The following is a 17,182-nucleotide window of genomic DNA, read 5'->3' on the forward strand; positions in this document are numbered from 1 at the left end:
TGCTCGTCCCACGAGCTTGTATATTATGGTTTCCAACAAATGGATAGTCGGCAAATGACACCAAGGTGCCATTGTTTGCATCACATCATACATACCAGGCATCTCCAACCATAGGATGGCCCTGTTGATGGTTTCTGATCTGAAATCTTCAATAGTTGTTCTGCAAGAAACATTGGAGATTTCATTCTTTTTGGGTATAAAAGTTATGATGGAAATATATGAGATAAAACACCAAACTTTATATCATGGTCGCATGTGGCCATGAATGCGATACTTTCTTGTCAGCTTGTGGAGCATTTTACCATGTAGTGACGCTTGTCCATTATTAAAGTTCTGTTGAGGAGCCGGTTGCGGACTAATTACGCCTTATTCTAAAGCTATAACGAAGGGTAAATATCCAATACCGACTAGACAATATGGCAAACCCACCATGCCACTTTGCGCGTGGAGGGTTGGGTTCTTTTTAACCACTGCTCCACTGTAACTTTTATCTTTCTGCCTACCAACATGTGATGCAAGTTTTGCAATACACGCTTGATACATAAACAGCAGATATATCTTCCCGAGACTCAAGACGATCAGGTACACAGAAATGGGCCAACCTAGAGCTAACATTAACTCGTTTGAACTCAGCTCGAATAAACTTGAAATACTAATATATAAATAATTTAAATATATTATATATTATTAATATCCAAATAGATAATTATTTACTATAAAATAATGCATATAATGCAAAGCAAAATTCATTTGAACCATAAAATTAAAATATAAGAGAGATTATTATTCTTAATTATAGAGTAGAAAAACTCGAATGATTTTTAGGCATACTGGATGTATCACTAGAATCAAAATCAGAATAAACCGGTATGAAAATCAGAATAATAATATCCCCCTACATATTTATTTCCTGACCAGAATCGGATGAATTTGATTGGAATGGAAACGGAAACCGCTCATTCCTATTATCATTCCAAAGCCCAACACCCTCTAACCAAACATACCCTCAAACTTTCCCTAAATCACTTAATAAGCTGCCAGTGAACGGCTCATTATTCTCGAATAGTTCAAGCTCTGCTCAGTTAAATCCTCATCCATCCGCAACGAGGACAAGTCTCTTCTCCAGCTGCCATATCCTGCAACATGCCTTCCTCGCGTCACAAAACAAGCACCAGTCAAAATCACTCCATTGTACGACAGGGTTACAAGTATATATATATATATATATATAAACGGATACTTGTTTTTTGTACAGAGATTTCCTGAAGTGTCTTGAGAAGATCAGAATACAGCATCAGTTTAGAGGACATCACCATTGTTTTTCCAAAGTTCAGCACTGTACATAATTTAAAAATAAAAAAAAATTACATCATAGGCAGCGTTGCAGCCACGTGCGTTAACAGAACTGTTGATCCCTCTACACATGTGCCAGCCTAAATAAATTGAAATACTCATGCCGAAAGAACAGGAAAACGAGGTGAACGTTTGCCAGTACCAAGGACCAAAAAAAAAAAAAACAAAGGGATACCCCAGCTTTCCACTTAAATTTACTGTATAGCACTTTCCTTTTCATCCCAGCTAAGAGAAGTACTGCTCCAAACTTGTAGAAGTGAACACGTTTGCTGCTATTTGTCCCGGTTCCATTGGTGAGATAAATAGTTGGTGTCTGATGAATCGCTGAATGGGAGGATATGGTCCTCAAAATATCAGCAGAAAAGCGAGGAAATATAAGCTATTAATAAAAAAATAAAATAAAGAAAGGATCATACAGATAGTTGAGAGATTATATCAAGATTGGTATCAATATGCCAATCTGCCTCCAACTGTCGAACAAAAGAGGTTCGCCCAATCTCAGTGCTACAAAAGAGGACCTGGAGAATTTTTAATCAAGGAAAGCATCAAGAACAGTGAACCAACATATGAAGAAAAAAAAAGGGATTCTGCAGAGCAAGCAATACTATCGGATTCTTCGAGGTTACAGGAAACTTTCACAACAAGCAAACCATATCAAGCAGCGATTTTTAATGCTGCTGCAGAATACCAGAAAATTAATAAATTTCAAATTCTGGCATCAAAGATCGCAGCTTTATTTTATGTATGAAAAAGGAAGAGAACATGAGAAGACACAGGCAAAAGAATAATATGAAATAAACGGAGGGAAGGGAACCCCACATTCTAGACAGGCTGCAGTGTGTGGACATAACTCAGGGCAACAAATAAATGAGCGCAACAGTTTAACACAGTGAGGTTGATCTCAGCCACCTAACAACTCTACCATTAATTTATTTCAAATGAACCTAGTTACAACAAGCTCATGAATCTAGATTATCAAGGAGAGAACAAATTAAGTCTCTTTATTCTTACCAAGTCTTGATGGAACTTTTCATGACTGAATCTTGCTCCCTTATCCCCTAGTTCCTTACCATTTTCATCTCTTTTTCTGGCACAAGTTACTTTCAATTCTGTTCTTATCCAATGAACCTCCAATGTAAATGCCCAAGAAATCATCTCAACCTCAAACAGTTTCTCATCAGGCCAGCCATTCTCACATGCTCATCACATACACAGTCACCCTTCCTGCTCTCACCCCAGCGAGAGAGAAAGCGAGAGAGAGAGAGAGAGAGAGAGAGAGGGGGGGGGGTGGAGCACAGGGAGGGAGGGAGAAAGAGAGATGTCGATGTCTCACCAAATTTCACCATGAAATTTCCCACCCGCCCAAAGCTTCTAACACCCCCAGAAAACCACAAGAAGAAAAGAGGACCAAAAGTCCAGGAAGGGAAATGTGGATCAAAAGTTCCAAAATGAATCATATGTACCTTGTCCTTGATCAAGCCACCAGACTGGAAAAGCCCAGCACTCTCCAAGGCTGAAAGAACCCTTTCCTGCAACCAAGCTTTTTCTCATTATACACAAGAATGACAAACTTAAATTAAAACCATTTACAGTTTTACGCATTCCAAAGTTTGACCATGCTAAAATCATGTGCTTGACTGCACAAGCAAACTGCAGTCCGAAGATATAACAAACAAAATCTTCCATGTAAATAAAATGCAAATACTTGGCTCATCAGTCACCACTGATTATGTCTCTTTTTCTTTTTCTTTTTCTTTTTTTTTAGATCATGAATAAGACTATGACAGCTTTTAATATTAGTCAATAACCAAAGAAATAATAGAAAAGAGATTTTTCAAAAAAAGATGAAGGTTTCTGCGGTGCCTTAATTCATGTAGAACCATCCAAAAATTAAATTTTCCCCTAAATTGTGCCAGACCTTGCATGTATTTCATGCAGGCCTGCTGTCACATATTCAAGAGATCCTGATGGAGTCCACTTGGCTACAAAATGTTATTCTCAAAGACAGCATTTGATGATTTTTTATGAAGTCATTAGCAAACAAAAGTTCGTCTTGATTAAAACTTGACCCGCAGAACAACAAGTGAAATAGAAATTAACATTATATCTTGCAAAGTTATTCTCAAAGACAGCATGATTATAAGATGATGATTTCAACATGATCAAAGCTTGATTAGCAATCAGCGGGTGAAAAGGACACCATCTGTGATATTTTGCGGTTTATGTTTGTAGAACAATAGCATACTTGGAGAGAATTAAAATTATATCAGAAGAAAAGAAGCAAGATGCCTGCCACAGAGTTTTAGTAGGATATAATGATGAGATAACAAACAAAGTTCCAGGGCAATCGAAGTGGACTTAAATCTAATACGGAAGTGTTCTGTCATAAAATTACAGCCATTTTTAAGCTACCCAAACATTCATTAGTCAGAAAGATCGAAGTTTGCAAATAAGAAGTTCAATGAATGCATACCTCACTTTCATCATCAAGAACTGTTTCCATCAAATAAAGATCACAATATTTGGTAATTTCCAGAAGAATTTCCACCACAGAGGGCCTAACGGTAGCATGTTTCTGCAAGAACAATATGTATATATTCAATTCATTCAGACTAGGTTTTTTTTTTTTTTTTAAGAAAAAAAAAAGGATTGAGGTACAATCCACCGTAACAACTGCAAACCTGAAGCTCTTCTGGACTTTTTTCCTCCAGGATCACACCAAGTAACTGGCAGGTCATCTGCATAGGTATATAAGAACATAAGCCAAACTGCTTAATAAGATACAAGGTAGTAAAAGCTCGTTTCTCAGAACAGACGGTAATAGTCTATGTATAAATGTCAGAAGCACACATATGAATGACAAAAACAAATATATACATTCATTAAAGAAACATTATAGGGTAGGATGAAGACATAAGGCTCAAAGCAATGATATCATGCATGACTAACCTAACGCATCTATCCTAACCATACTAATACCAGAGACACAAGCACTGAGCTGAATGCAGTATCTCATTTACCCATAATATATTAATATTCAATTAGAAGAGTCCAATAGCTTGGCCTAATAATTACTATAGTTCTTCCTGAGGCATTTGATGAGTTATAGTTAATTTTCTAAGAAATGGTCTCCTAGAAAGGATGAGCGGTCAAAGAATTGGAAAGGATGGAGGTCAATAGGGAGGGCAAGCAGGAACGCGTTTTCAGTGGTGGTAACACATATATATATACAATGATCAAGGATTCAAAAAATGTTGGTGTATTAGAGAAAATGCAATTTTGATGGACTCTATTATGAGATAGTTTTGCTGATATCTGGATTTGGGCTTCATGAGCCGAGGTACAATATTCTGGCCCCAAACATCCACCAAGCCAAGGCATATGCATTCACCATTTGACCCTCCAAATATCACCACTGCAACATTTTCCATAACCTTCCCAATAATTTCTAGCACACTATAAAGTTCTTTTTCCTCCAAAAATGGTGATAAATGAGTTCACATGATTAGAATTTCAAATGACCAGGTAGATTCAACTAAAAGATCCTAGAATCAAATCCTTCATATGGTGAACACCCAAGAAAGTGTCTTAGTGCAATGTATGTCAACTTCATCGTCGAGCACCAGTATTGCTAGCTATCAACAAAATGATTACATCCTAATGAGTCATATTTCTCTTAGATTGCATAAGCACCAGAATGAGGAGAAATAACACCATCTGACTTGTTATAAGGGAAGCACTCAACTTCTCACTTAGTGGCAAAATATGATCGCACTTCTGGATCATCCTGAGTCCAAAGGCAAAACCACTGGAAGCTCATTAGTCAATCACTCCAGGTAGACCAACAATCACTCAGGGTGAGTATTCAGAGAGAGTGATTTAAATTGGTAAAGATAATAAAAAAACTTGAAATTTGCAAACAACCATACAATGATGAAACCATGTAGCATCTTTCCTCGGCAGCAGCTTGGCAAATCGAGTGATGGTATTGCACCAAGCCTTTTTTTCCCATGGAGAGATGCTAATGGCATATGCTAAATAAGAGGTGGAAACATGATAAAGGTGTTGAACATACTAGCTGGGTTTGTCACATGAGCCACTCTGTATGTTGGTCCTAAATAAATAGCCTGAAACATCTTAATCAGTTCATCATGCGTGAAAAAACGATCTTAGAACTTGAGTCAAGGTTATCTATGGAGAAAGAGCAAATAAACACCTGCAGGTCATAGATTTCAGTAGCATCTGGATACCATTAAAAATACCAACCCAAAGTAGACAAAACATCTGCTGCAGTTTTGCTGTCCAGGACAATGATAATTACAGGATCATGGCTTTGCAACATTCAGTAAAGACCTTAAAATTACGACAACTAATAACATTTGAAGAAAGAACCCATGGTTCACTCCGAAATATAGTATTCTCTCTTGGTCATAGAGATTAGCAAACTTTGGGCCTTCTTCTGCCTATCCACGCAAGTTTTCTGAGGCCGTTCTTCCACCCATAAGATCAAGTGCCTAATGAAGCGTTTGCACAACGGTTGCCTCAGTCTACTCATTAGCGATTGTCATTGCAATCACTCTGTGCAGATGGGTTTGGCCCAAAAAATCAGGAGTCCTTGATTTCATCCCATAAAGAGGCTTCCTATTTTGTTTCATCTGCCATAAACCCAAGGATCTGCACACAGATCCCAACAAACAAACATAGCCTGCATGTGGATCACCCAATGACCTCATGTGAGGCCCATAGCTACCCATGCCTAAACGTGAGGTCAAATCCACATATGCTAGGTTAGGTACACAACAAAACTTGGTCAAGCCAGACATCAGCAACATGCATCTCCACATGTTCGAACTACAGTGCATGATCACTGAAGGAGCTAACATTGACCTAAGAAAGACTAGATTGTACTTATTAATGTTAACTGGTTGAACTCTCATAGACTTTTATGGTGTTGATCAATACATCGCATCATATACATATGTCAAAACACCACACGTATTAATTTTAACATTACAATTTGTTTCAAAATATAATATCAGATGACTAATTTAATACTGCATATTTACACATACACATGTGCATATGTCCAGGTATGAGCATGAAACAAAAGACAGGTATTTATTTGCCCATTGCAAGTGGAAGGCATGTCTTGGACCCCAGATTTTTCTTCATTTTGACGAAATAAGCATGCATCAACATATGCATTCATATACATGCCTGTGGACAGGTCTATGCGGGATTTTAATGTGCCAAACACCTAATTCTAAACCCAAAATCCCAGAACCAGTTTTTCATCCAAAACCAACCTTAGTTATAACACGTCGTATTCTTTATTGTTGTTATTTATTCTTATACAGTATAATCACATAAGGGAAAAGGATCATCTACATAAAATACTTATTCATAAAAGAAATATGCGTGTTCAGTCAGCTAAAAAAGAGGAACAAAGTTATAGTGATGCAAGGAGAAATGTTGACCATGACATACCCTAGCAGCTATGGGAATTTGAATTTAGATCAAGTAAAGAAAACAAATCACAAAGTGCCCAAGAACAAGATCCTGGCATTACAAATAAACAATAAAAAGTGGACCAGAAACTTCAGGACCAGACTGTATAGGTTGTGGAATCAAAATTGCATTATGCAGATTGTATGAATGTCTAATGTTCTTAAAGTATGCAAAGGAAAATAACATACATTTAAAGCAATCAGAAATGGAACTGTGAATACAAAATTAAGAGAAATAAAAAAATTCCTGGTTCACGAATCGCAAGAAGTAGTGGCAAAAAGGGATGTAAAAATACAAATAAGATAAGAAGAATGTGAGAAGTTAGTAAGGCTACATATGCAGTCTAAGATGATTCATACAATGGGCTGTGAGAATGCAAGAAAGGAAAAACAGGTCAGCTAGGGTGAGGGAGAGGATACCTAGACATAACTTAGTTAAATTAATATTTCACATGATGGGATCAAAGATGGCAAGGTTAAAAGAAGATTGAAAGGTTTCCTTTTTTTCCCCGCATGTTGTTAAAGGTTACAAGAGCATTTATTCCAAAAAAAAAAAAATGAAGTGGCATGACTCAGAACTGATAAGGATGCAAAATGTAAGGCATTAAACCAGATAAATTGTTATATAAGGTTAATGAGTTGAGTTAACACAGTTAATACATATACAAAGAGTTCTCAAATCAAGAAAAATGCCAAACAATTGGAAGTTAAGTATAGAGGTTTTCCTCTATAAGAACAATGGGGATGGGCAAACGTGCACCATCTATTGTCGACTTAAAGCCACAATATCAAGTCAAAGGAAAGGAATCTGAAATAAAGATTAACGGCCATGAACCACACGCTATACTAAATCCAGTTATCAGCTGAGTTTCAGAAGCTTGTATTACAAACCACATAAAAATTCAGCAGATATGAAACAAAATTATGATAATTGTTATCGAGACACATTGAAACATCACAAGCATCCGGAATATTTTGTTCAGATTCTATACCTTTCTGCACCCACTCAATTTCTTCTTCACAATCTGTCCAAGACTAAGCTGCAAACATTGCCCAAAAGGAAAAGAAGTAAGCATTCGCCAAGCTAAGAAGCACGAATCTCAATCTTTTGAACAAAAAGGCAAAATTTACCTGAACTGGAGCACCGATCGCCTCGATGGCATCAGGCTCCTTCATTTCCAGCAGCGGCGCGAGCCCTTCCGAGCTGGAACCAACTCCACCAGCCGGCTGACTCGCCGATGGAGTAATCCTCCGCTTCTGAGCATTCCTTCCCGGTCTGCCCGGCGGCGACCGCAGGAACCTCCAGGCGAAAACCACGGCGATGGCGAACCCGGCAACCGCCCCAAGCGACCCCGCCGTCTAAAACAAGAAAAGCCATAAACGGATTCACCCATCATCCACCCACCATTAGAATCGAAGCTCGATTCAATCCAAAAATTTTAAGCTATGGGGTTAGGGTTTTACCTTGTGGTTGAAGAGAAGCATGAGTACGTCGGAGATCTTGCGATTGAGAAGGCGAGACACCCGCCGGACGAGGTTTCCGACGTGGTCGGTGACGCTATCGGACATCGGTCCCTGGGGATCGCCGCAAAAATTTTTTTTCTTTGGAGAAGGGAAAGGGCGGCTCCTTGCCTTTGTCGAAGCTGGTCGGGTGCCGTGACCCGGTTAGAAGGGAAACCTATCCTATTTGGAAAGCCAGGAAGACAGAGGTACCTTATTGTATCCAGCTTCCAATTAATACGGCATGTCGAACGCCGAAATTAGTTATCTCTAATATAATTATCCATTTTTCCCTTTCTAAAAATTTGCAATTTCTGGTTATACTATATTCCAGCACTTGAATGCATGTGAGAGACACATAGGGACCAATTAAACTTAAAAATAATCCTCGAAAGAGGCCTAGTTACAGCGTTACATAGAGTGGGGAATTGGAGATATATTTAAAATCTATAAACATGGAAACAGTTAAAAGAGGAGAGCATGATAGTTTCTATTATAAAAGTCAAGATAAAAATTGTTATTTCTACTTTATACTCGCCCTTTTGGTACCTCCACAAAAACAAATCAAACAAAAAAAATTAATTTCACTTTGAAAAAATTTGGATAAGATCCATATTTTTTATGAAATATAATTTATTTTGGACTTTACATGACTATTATATTACTTTTTCCATTTCTACTCATAAGAATATTTTTGTATATACATCACCATGTACCAAATATCAAAAGAAGAAAAAAAGGGGCATGCTATGAATCTATCCAGTCAGCCAGAAGTATGGATTCAAATAAGTGCATGGGTACAAATTTTAAATTTTCATCTATATCATAGCTTGCCTCAATATAAGTCTTCTAAATTGGGATCCGATGAATAATAGACTAGTTTCTTTAGAAAATTTATAAATAATTTTTCATTAACAAATTCTACATAAAGCATGTTATTGGATCAACTTTGTATGAATGTCATAACTTAGAGATTTTTACAATAACTTATTTTCAATCAATGACCTCTTGTTAATTTTTCATGTGTGTGTATAGTATAAATATAGATATAGATATTCGGCATTGAGTAAATGCAGTAGATGCCAGGTCAACTTTATACAAAGTTCATGACTTAGCAAACAGGTAATTTAGAGTTGGACCAGGGACTTATATAGTTACATTACAATATTGTTTTATGAGGTGTATCTACCAAATGAAGTTGGCAGCATCTTACCAACTTCATATGAAGCATCTGGCATCAAAATCCAAAAGTAAGGTTCAATAAGTGGCTCAAAATCTTCAAAAACATAACCTTCCAATAAATAAATTGGCACATGCATACTTGCTACGTGAAACTTGTCCGAGTTTCCCGAGGATTGAAGTGTTGAACTCCGTCCTTTCCAATTGCCAGGAACTTCCCTCGTCCTCTTCCCAGGATGTCATCCTTCGAAGGCCCTTAGGCCTTTAGAGTTTTTTCGGGGAAATCCAGCAGGATGGGGTTCAATTGCTCGTTGGATCATCGATTACATAATTTATTTAAATAAAGCCCATATCAACCCAATTCATCTCTAGTCCAAATTCCATGGGAGATTTTTTTTTTTTTTTAATCCTGCAGTTCAACAAACTTACGGATAGAATTTAGATCAAGACTAAAATGGATCTTTAGGGAGGAAAAAAAGGGCCGAGCAAGCTCAAATCTGATTACTATAGAAAATTCAGCCCAAGGTTGTTCACTGGAGTGTCTCCAACGACCATGCGCGCCTCTCTAAACACCCCACGGAAAGCTCGCCAGCTCCACGCCCTCATCCTTGTCGCCCCACCACTCCCGCGGCGACACCGAAAAGGTCTTCGACACAATGCCACGGAGAAACATCATCTCCCATAATGCCAATATCTGCTCATTATGATATCGGCATTCTGATATCGGCGAGATGGAGAGAAGGCCATGGAAATGTCTGCTCATTATGAACAATGTCTCTATATGGAGTGTCCAAACCCAGATGAGTATACATTTGCAGCCATTATTTCTGCAACTGCTTCTTTGCCCTTCATATATTATGGGAAACACCCTCGTAACCAAATTATTGAAGTAGGATTGCAGTTTTGTATATTTGTAGGAAACTAATACACTAATTAATATGTACTTTACGAATGATGAGCCGGACTCTTATCGAAAGTTATTTCACTGTATTCCAGAGAAAGATGTCATAATCTGGAGCAAAATGATTGTTGGTCACTCAAGATTGGACCAGTGTTGCATAGAATCTCTTGCCTCCATACCTCGGTGGTTTGCAAGCTATTCTTTCTTTTATTGATTCTTCTCATTTTCGGTTTCTTCTTTATCATGATATGCGTGCGTCATTTGTGTGCCAACCACTTACTACTCTCCCTTGACTTAGATGATTAGCTTCCCCATATATTTTTTATTTAAAAAGAAATAGAGACGGAGATGGATTGAGCCACTTATTTAAAAGCTTCCTTGATATCATTGTAGGAGGTTTCACAAGCACATAGCTAAGGTCCTTGCAATTTTCTTCACCACTTATAGAGGGAGGTCGTGTTAGAATTACGTGGTATTTCAAAAGGCATGAAGACCAAGTCAGCCCTATACCTGTTTCGAGTTTGTTTCTGATTTTTTGGTCGTGTTTGCTGTTCTGTTAAAAATTTACTTTCACCTGATACTAGCCAGATTTTCAGCAACTTTACCAATGTCCTCTCACCTAAGTGGCCTAAAAATTTTACCCCACTTAACCCCCTCGAAAACCAACCAGCAGATTTTTCTTCTCAACTTTTTCTCAATAACAAATAGCTTATATATATATATATATATATATATATATATATATATATATATATATATATATATATATATATATATATATATATATATATATATATAAATTCTACCCCACTTAGCCCCCTCAAAAACCAACCAGTAGATTTTTCTCCTCAACTTTTTCTCAATAACAAATAGCTTTTATATATATATATATATATCTTCACCTGGTTGCAGTCTTGCAAAAGAAAAAAAATCTTCTTCACTTCAAGCTTTTTTTGCTGGATTTATTCTTGTCTTTATTTTTGCTACTCCTGCTTCCTCACTTATGAGTGCACACAATTGGGAAGACCTGTTGTATTCTGGAGGATAGCCGTCAAAATACCTTCTGCACCCAAGAGGAATGGAATCAATCCTTTAGGACAGTGTTTCACACCTCAGGCAAACACCGTAGTTACTATCCTACTGCTTTATTGTTTTTACAGGTCTAATTCTCGAACCAAAAAGTAGCTTGGTTGAGTGATAGATGTTAATCCAAGTCATACATCAGAGGCTAAGATGTGATTTGACAAAATGGATGATTTACCTACTAGGATCATAACGTTATTGAAGATACCTGTTCCACAAGCTTAAAAATTTAGGCTCCACTATATTAATCCAAATCATACATGAGAGACTAAGCTGTGGTTTGACAAGATGGATGATTTGCCAACTGACATCATAACACTATTGAAGATACCTGTTCCACAAGCTTAAAAATTCAGGCTCCACTATTCTTTTCCAGATCGATTAGAGCACTATATAACTGTCTGAAATGTAATATTTTCTTGCCCTTGGCTTCTGGCTATTATTTTCTTTCAGATTCCCCAGTAGATCTTTCTTACAAGAAATTAGATCTACATTTACAAATTCATGGTGATAACTTCCAGGATTGTTCTGTGAGGAACTCAAATCGTACTTGGTTTCATAATGAAGTTTATCAGGTAATTAATATTCTTGAAATAGTCATGCACAAAGATCAGAGGGTGTCATGAAGATCAAGATGTCACGGATCTAATTGACCAATGAAATCTTGTGCATTGGTTGCTGTGTCAGCATCAAACGGAAGACACCTTTTGTGATCTATAGTGTCTAAAACACTCACAATGCATGTTATGCATACACAGCTGAACATCGTACATAATAATCTACTGGTTGATCTACTGCTAGACTCGATGGACTCTGAACTAAAGCCAAGAATGTTCATTGCAGATCATGAAGAATAACTTGAAGTCTGTGATGTATTTATGCCCATGGATGTGAAAAAATTACCTCATCAATATTTAAGGTTCAGGAAGACATCTTTTATCCTTGCTTTGGTATAATGTCTACTTCAATCAATTGGTAAAAGGCTTATTAGTTATATATATATAAGATGCTGCTCTTATGATTTAGTTTGAGAACAACGATCTGTACAAGGAACTTTATTTTAATGAGATAAAAACATTTTAAATCTGAAATTGCTACTGTGATTTTAAAACAAACGACCAGCAAGCCTGCTGCAAGTGGAAGAACCTACAAGCACAACTTTTCATTGTGAAACAAACAAGTCTTCAGCATGGAGCTGTATTAGAAGTTCAAAGCACAAGCATTTTTTCAACAGGTAGATTTTCACTACAGACTACAATAACTCACACCTGATTGCTTTATAAACAACTCTGCTGACGTGAAGTTTCATTAGAGTGAGTTCTTAGCACAGGGAATACAGTGACTTGTTTTCCACATCAACCCTGCCGGTTCAAAAGACCGGTCAACATGGACCATGAGTCTAGACAGGAAGTATTGTAGAAAAGCCACATCGAATTCTTTATTGCAATTTTCAAGGTAAACCATCCGGCCATGGAGCCCCCCTTGCATTTAGCTTTTTGCTAATCGTCCAAATACATTCAATATGCTTAACTTTGTCTTGTCACAATAACAGCAAAATCTGGCTCCTGTCCTCTTATGGTGGCCTCACCAACAGTTATACTATCCAATATTCATAGATCTGACATGAAACTTTAAATACAAAAATCGGAAGTCTCTATGAGTTATAGGATGCTGAAACACTCTAGTTATTACAGGGATAGTATGCTTTGCAGGCCTTCGAAGAGTAAAATCATCAATGCAACCAATTTGAAAAATAAGATGGTTAATTATCAAACTTATGGACAATATTTGGTACATACATATGCAAATTCGTGTTAAAGAATGGAGTTGTTCTTCTTTGTTATTATCCTCACAGTTCTTCCTCTCTTTCCAATAAGCATGATTTTTTTCCCCAAAAAAAAAAAAAAAGGTAAGGCAAAAGGTGTTGTAGTTATCTGTACAGGTGCAAGAGAGTCAGCATTGGACTAGATGAGAAATCTTGAAAGCCCTACTTTATGTCCAGTTTTCTCGACATCCTTCTGCACCTGCTTTCTAAACTCCCCAAATGTGAACTTCTTGTAAAGTGACGGCTCTCTGTAGCTCCCGATGGTGGACTCATATGATGGGCAGAGGAAATAGGCTATAGAGTATCTCTCCACCCTCCCATTAGCCATCACTTTGTGCTCCGCACTCTTGTAGATGTCATTGCTCCATGCCTGCCACAAACCATATCCATTGTGATTAGACCATTTAGTTTTGTTGAACCACATCACCTAAAAACTAGCATACAGAAATGAAAAGCTTGGACACTTTAGACTTTGTGCCCTTGGTTTTTGGGTTGAAATTACTTTCCCAATAATTGAGTTCATTGATCATAACCATCTTTTTGATGTTATTTTATGGGCCACAGCTTCTGTACAAAGGTGGCTGTCGAAAGTACAACGGGTTGATATCCCGCCGAAATGATTGACTAAACCTTCATTACTTTTTAAGAGAAGTCGGCAAATGGTTATCCTCATTCCCGTTTGAAATCAAAATTGTTTCATGGGAGGACTGGAATACATGTGTTCCGACTGGTGAAAATAAAAGCATTTGATGATTGTTTATTGCACTGGGAACAGATCTAGAAAGTTGCCCAATTCAGATACCTGAAAGAGATCTCCAATGTTGACTATAAGAGCATCCGGATTCGGCCAGACAGCAACCCATTTGAAATCCTTCCTCAACTGCAGGCCCCCAACCTCATCTTGATGAAGGATGGTGAGGAAGTCACTGTCGGTGTGAGGCATCAAACCATAGGTCTCTGGTGAGAATGGGCATGGTGGATACCGGTTCAATCGAAGGAAGCATGTCCTCTTGCTGCAATTCTCTGTGAAAAAATCCCCAGGATAACCCAAATTCTCGGCCAGAACTCCCGCAAGCATTCGAGCGAGCTCGGACATCGCCCCAGCAAGCTTCCTCATCACCACCCTGGCAGAACAAAGTTTCATCACCCATGATGATATATAGCATCACCACCAGCTTTTGGATCAACTCACGGGTGGGATGAGTTGGGTAGTATTTGAGCATGGAATATGTCAAATGATGGGCATATTGGACATTTTAGTAACTTTACATGCGGTATTAGAGGGAAATACCTGTGGGAGTTGAACTCCCCATTGCCACCATCCTCCTCCAAGATCTTTTCAAGGGGAACATGGAAGGCCTCCGACCACGAGAACTGGTCGAGCGACGCAGCGGTCGGAGTTCCCCAACGGTAAGAATTATTCAAGAGCCCGGAGGTGACCTTCTTCTCAAAAGGCATCTCAAACAGCTTCGTTTGTTCTCTCCTCATCTCCCCTAAGAGCTCAGTGCTAATTCCATGGCTTAGCACCTGAAAGAAGCCCCACTCTGAGGAGGCCTTTGCGATCGCTGCTACACAAGCATGCCGCTTTTCTTCATCACTGCTCCTGAGTCCACTCAGGTCTATCACTGGAAGCTCGCACTCCCCCACGACTTCATGCACTTGGGCTTGTGAGCACTGCATGATGGAGTTACGGAGCAAAGATTTGTAGTGCTCTTCGAAAGGAGGATCGCACGAAGCCTTGGAGAAAAACATGGTTGTCCTGGCTATTAAACTAAGAGATGGGAACCGAGGGGAGAATGGAGAGCTCGTTAAGTTGGAGAGCTGCTCTGGTGGTTGGGAGGGCCTTATATAATGCTGCATGGCAGGCCTGGAGGGTGAGGGGTCCAAGGGAAAGCAGTAAAAAGGGACAGAGCGTAAGGAATCCAACAGGGCGGAGCACCGAGGATTTGACACTTGGAGGGAGGGGAGAGCTCTACTGCGAACTTGTCACCAAGTGCACAAAGATACGCTGAGGTACCATAATAAAAAGAAGGATAGCATGTCTGAGGTCTCAATCTTTGATTTTGTTATGTTGCAGAGACAAATAAGTCATGACACTTTTGTTTTCTCTACGGTTGTGGGATTAGTTAGATTGTACATAGACTGTCTAACTAACGCATGGTTCCATGCGTGGAACTCCATCGTAGAAGCCGAGTTATTGTTTCCGTGCTAGAATGCTCTTCTACGGAGTTTCAACTTTATCTGTCTATGTTACATCAAAAGAAAAAACTCTGGTTATGACTGGTGCATGCTCCTTCTCATAGATGTTTCTGTAAACTGTAAAGCTGTGTCTCTTGGGACTGACAGATTTGCAATTAAGGTAAAGCAGTGAAAGTGTTGATTGAGTCATCAGCAGTTTCAACTCTCATTTTGAAGTAACTGTATTGTCGGTGAACGATTGAAGAACGGTTTAAGGCCACTGTTTCTGTTGGATTTGTGGAGCCTCTCAATTATTATAAAAAGAATCACCAGAGATTCAGGAATTTGAACTATGGTTTCTTTCTGTTTTAAATCGCGATTTCAGGACACATAGTACTGTTGTGTGGCCATCTTTTTTGACTTTGTTGATGCAATTATACAGGGTAATAATTAAAAATAGGGTAATAATTAACCAGAGTCTACAAAATTCCAGGTTAACAAACAGCGGATAAAAAACTCAGAGCATAACACAACCAATGGGCGGCAGATCAATTTTTTAAGAAAGATTTGCTACTAGACAAGAGAAGTATCGAGCAACATGATATAAAGCTTTAGTTTATTCAAATGATGTTATGACATTGAATTCGAAGGCTTCACATGGTTGGGTATTTGTTTTCAGTTCCATGATTTAAAAAATTTTAAGTGAGCTGGAAGGAACGTGCGATGTTTCCTTTGAGTGACACTTTCAAAAATATCCATTCCTATGGTTCTGACCTGCATTGCTCTTCCAAAATTGATGAAATGCAACCATCTTATGGCTCTTCTTTGGTAATTAATTAAAATTTTGATCTCCTGAGTAGTGGCCGGTTCAACAAGTCGTAGGATGAGCAATACCCCGACACGGACATTGATGCGCAGAGTTGAAACCTACTGCTAGATGGTTGTCGATCTTTGATAGGGTGGCACTTTTACAAGGCAGAAGCTTTAGACATCCACCACTTAAGAGATCGTAACATAAGGGAGGTTGCCTCTTAACCGATTGGTCCATTTCGTGTGGAGGATCGAGGTTGCTTACAGCATTAAGAAACATCGTGGCTAATCAAGAGAAAAAAGCAAGGGACCAGTAATGACTTATGAAAGACTCCATGGGACCTGATCAAAAGAACTATATGCAAATTTCGACCTGCGAGTCCACGACTTGGTTTTTTGAAATGACTGCTCTCCAAATGGTTTTGTACAGAGCTATAGAATCTGATGAAACATCATGTTGCTTTTACTTTAAGATCCAAATCCATAATCATAAGTGAATACTGAATGCATCTGACCTTGAATCTTTCTCCTATCTTCTCGCTGACACCTACCAGCCAGATTTATTTCCAGTTACCACCTTCTGCGCCCCCTACCGTCAGCATGAACAATTTCCCATGAACAGGGAGGCAGGTAAAATGCTGGTTGGATGTGGTTTACAAGTTCCAACATATGCAGATAATATCATCAAGCAGGAGAGGGCATGCACTGGATGTGTGAAACCCCATAGCTTACCTCTTTGATGTACTAATCCCTCACTGTGAACGACAACAGACTAGGTACCCGGCACCCATAATAACAAAATATATACACACGTGGGGAAGTCCTGGTGCATGGAACCATACTGCT

General features: G+C 38.5%; 2 protein-coding genes across 2 annotated transcripts; both read right to left on the reverse strand.

The window, feature by feature from the left end:
• Nucleotides 1-1,258: 1,258 nt before the first annotated feature.
• Nucleotides 1,259-8,550, reverse strand: LOC105055379 (peroxisome biogenesis protein 22). The gene is made up of 8 exons (XM_010937161.4): nucleotides 8,325-8,550; nucleotides 7,992-8,219; nucleotides 7,853-7,900; nucleotides 4,035-4,091; nucleotides 3,827-3,928; nucleotides 2,817-2,882; nucleotides 1,770-1,871; nucleotides 1,259-1,677 (listed from the first exon to the last, which is right to left on the reverse strand). The coding sequence occupies exons 1-8, from the start codon at nucleotides 8,427-8,429 to the stop codon at nucleotides 1,579-1,581; spliced, it is 807 nt and encodes a 268-aa protein (XP_010935463.1). The 5' UTR covers nucleotides 8,430-8,550; the 3' UTR covers nucleotides 1,259-1,578.
• A 4,738-nt stretch (nucleotides 8,551-13,288) lies between these two features.
• Nucleotides 13,289-17,177, reverse strand: LOC105055378 (gibberellin 2-beta-dioxygenase 8-like). The gene is made up of 3 exons (XM_010937160.4): nucleotides 14,640-17,177; nucleotides 14,151-14,472; nucleotides 13,289-13,718 (listed from the first exon to the last, which is right to left on the reverse strand). Exons 1-3 carry the CDS (start codon nucleotides 15,206-15,208, stop codon nucleotides 13,488-13,490), a joined length of 1,122 nt encoding a protein of 373 aa, XP_010935462.3. The 5' UTR covers nucleotides 15,209-17,177; the 3' UTR covers nucleotides 13,289-13,487.
• Nucleotides 17,178-17,182: the final 5 nt, after the last annotated feature.

This window comes from Elaeis guineensis, chromosome 12 (genome assembly GCF_000442705.2).
Source record: "Elaeis guineensis isolate ETL-2024a chromosome 12, EG11, whole genome shotgun sequence".
Lineage (NCBI taxonomy): Eukaryota > Viridiplantae > Streptophyta > Magnoliopsida > Arecales > Arecaceae > Elaeis > Elaeis guineensis.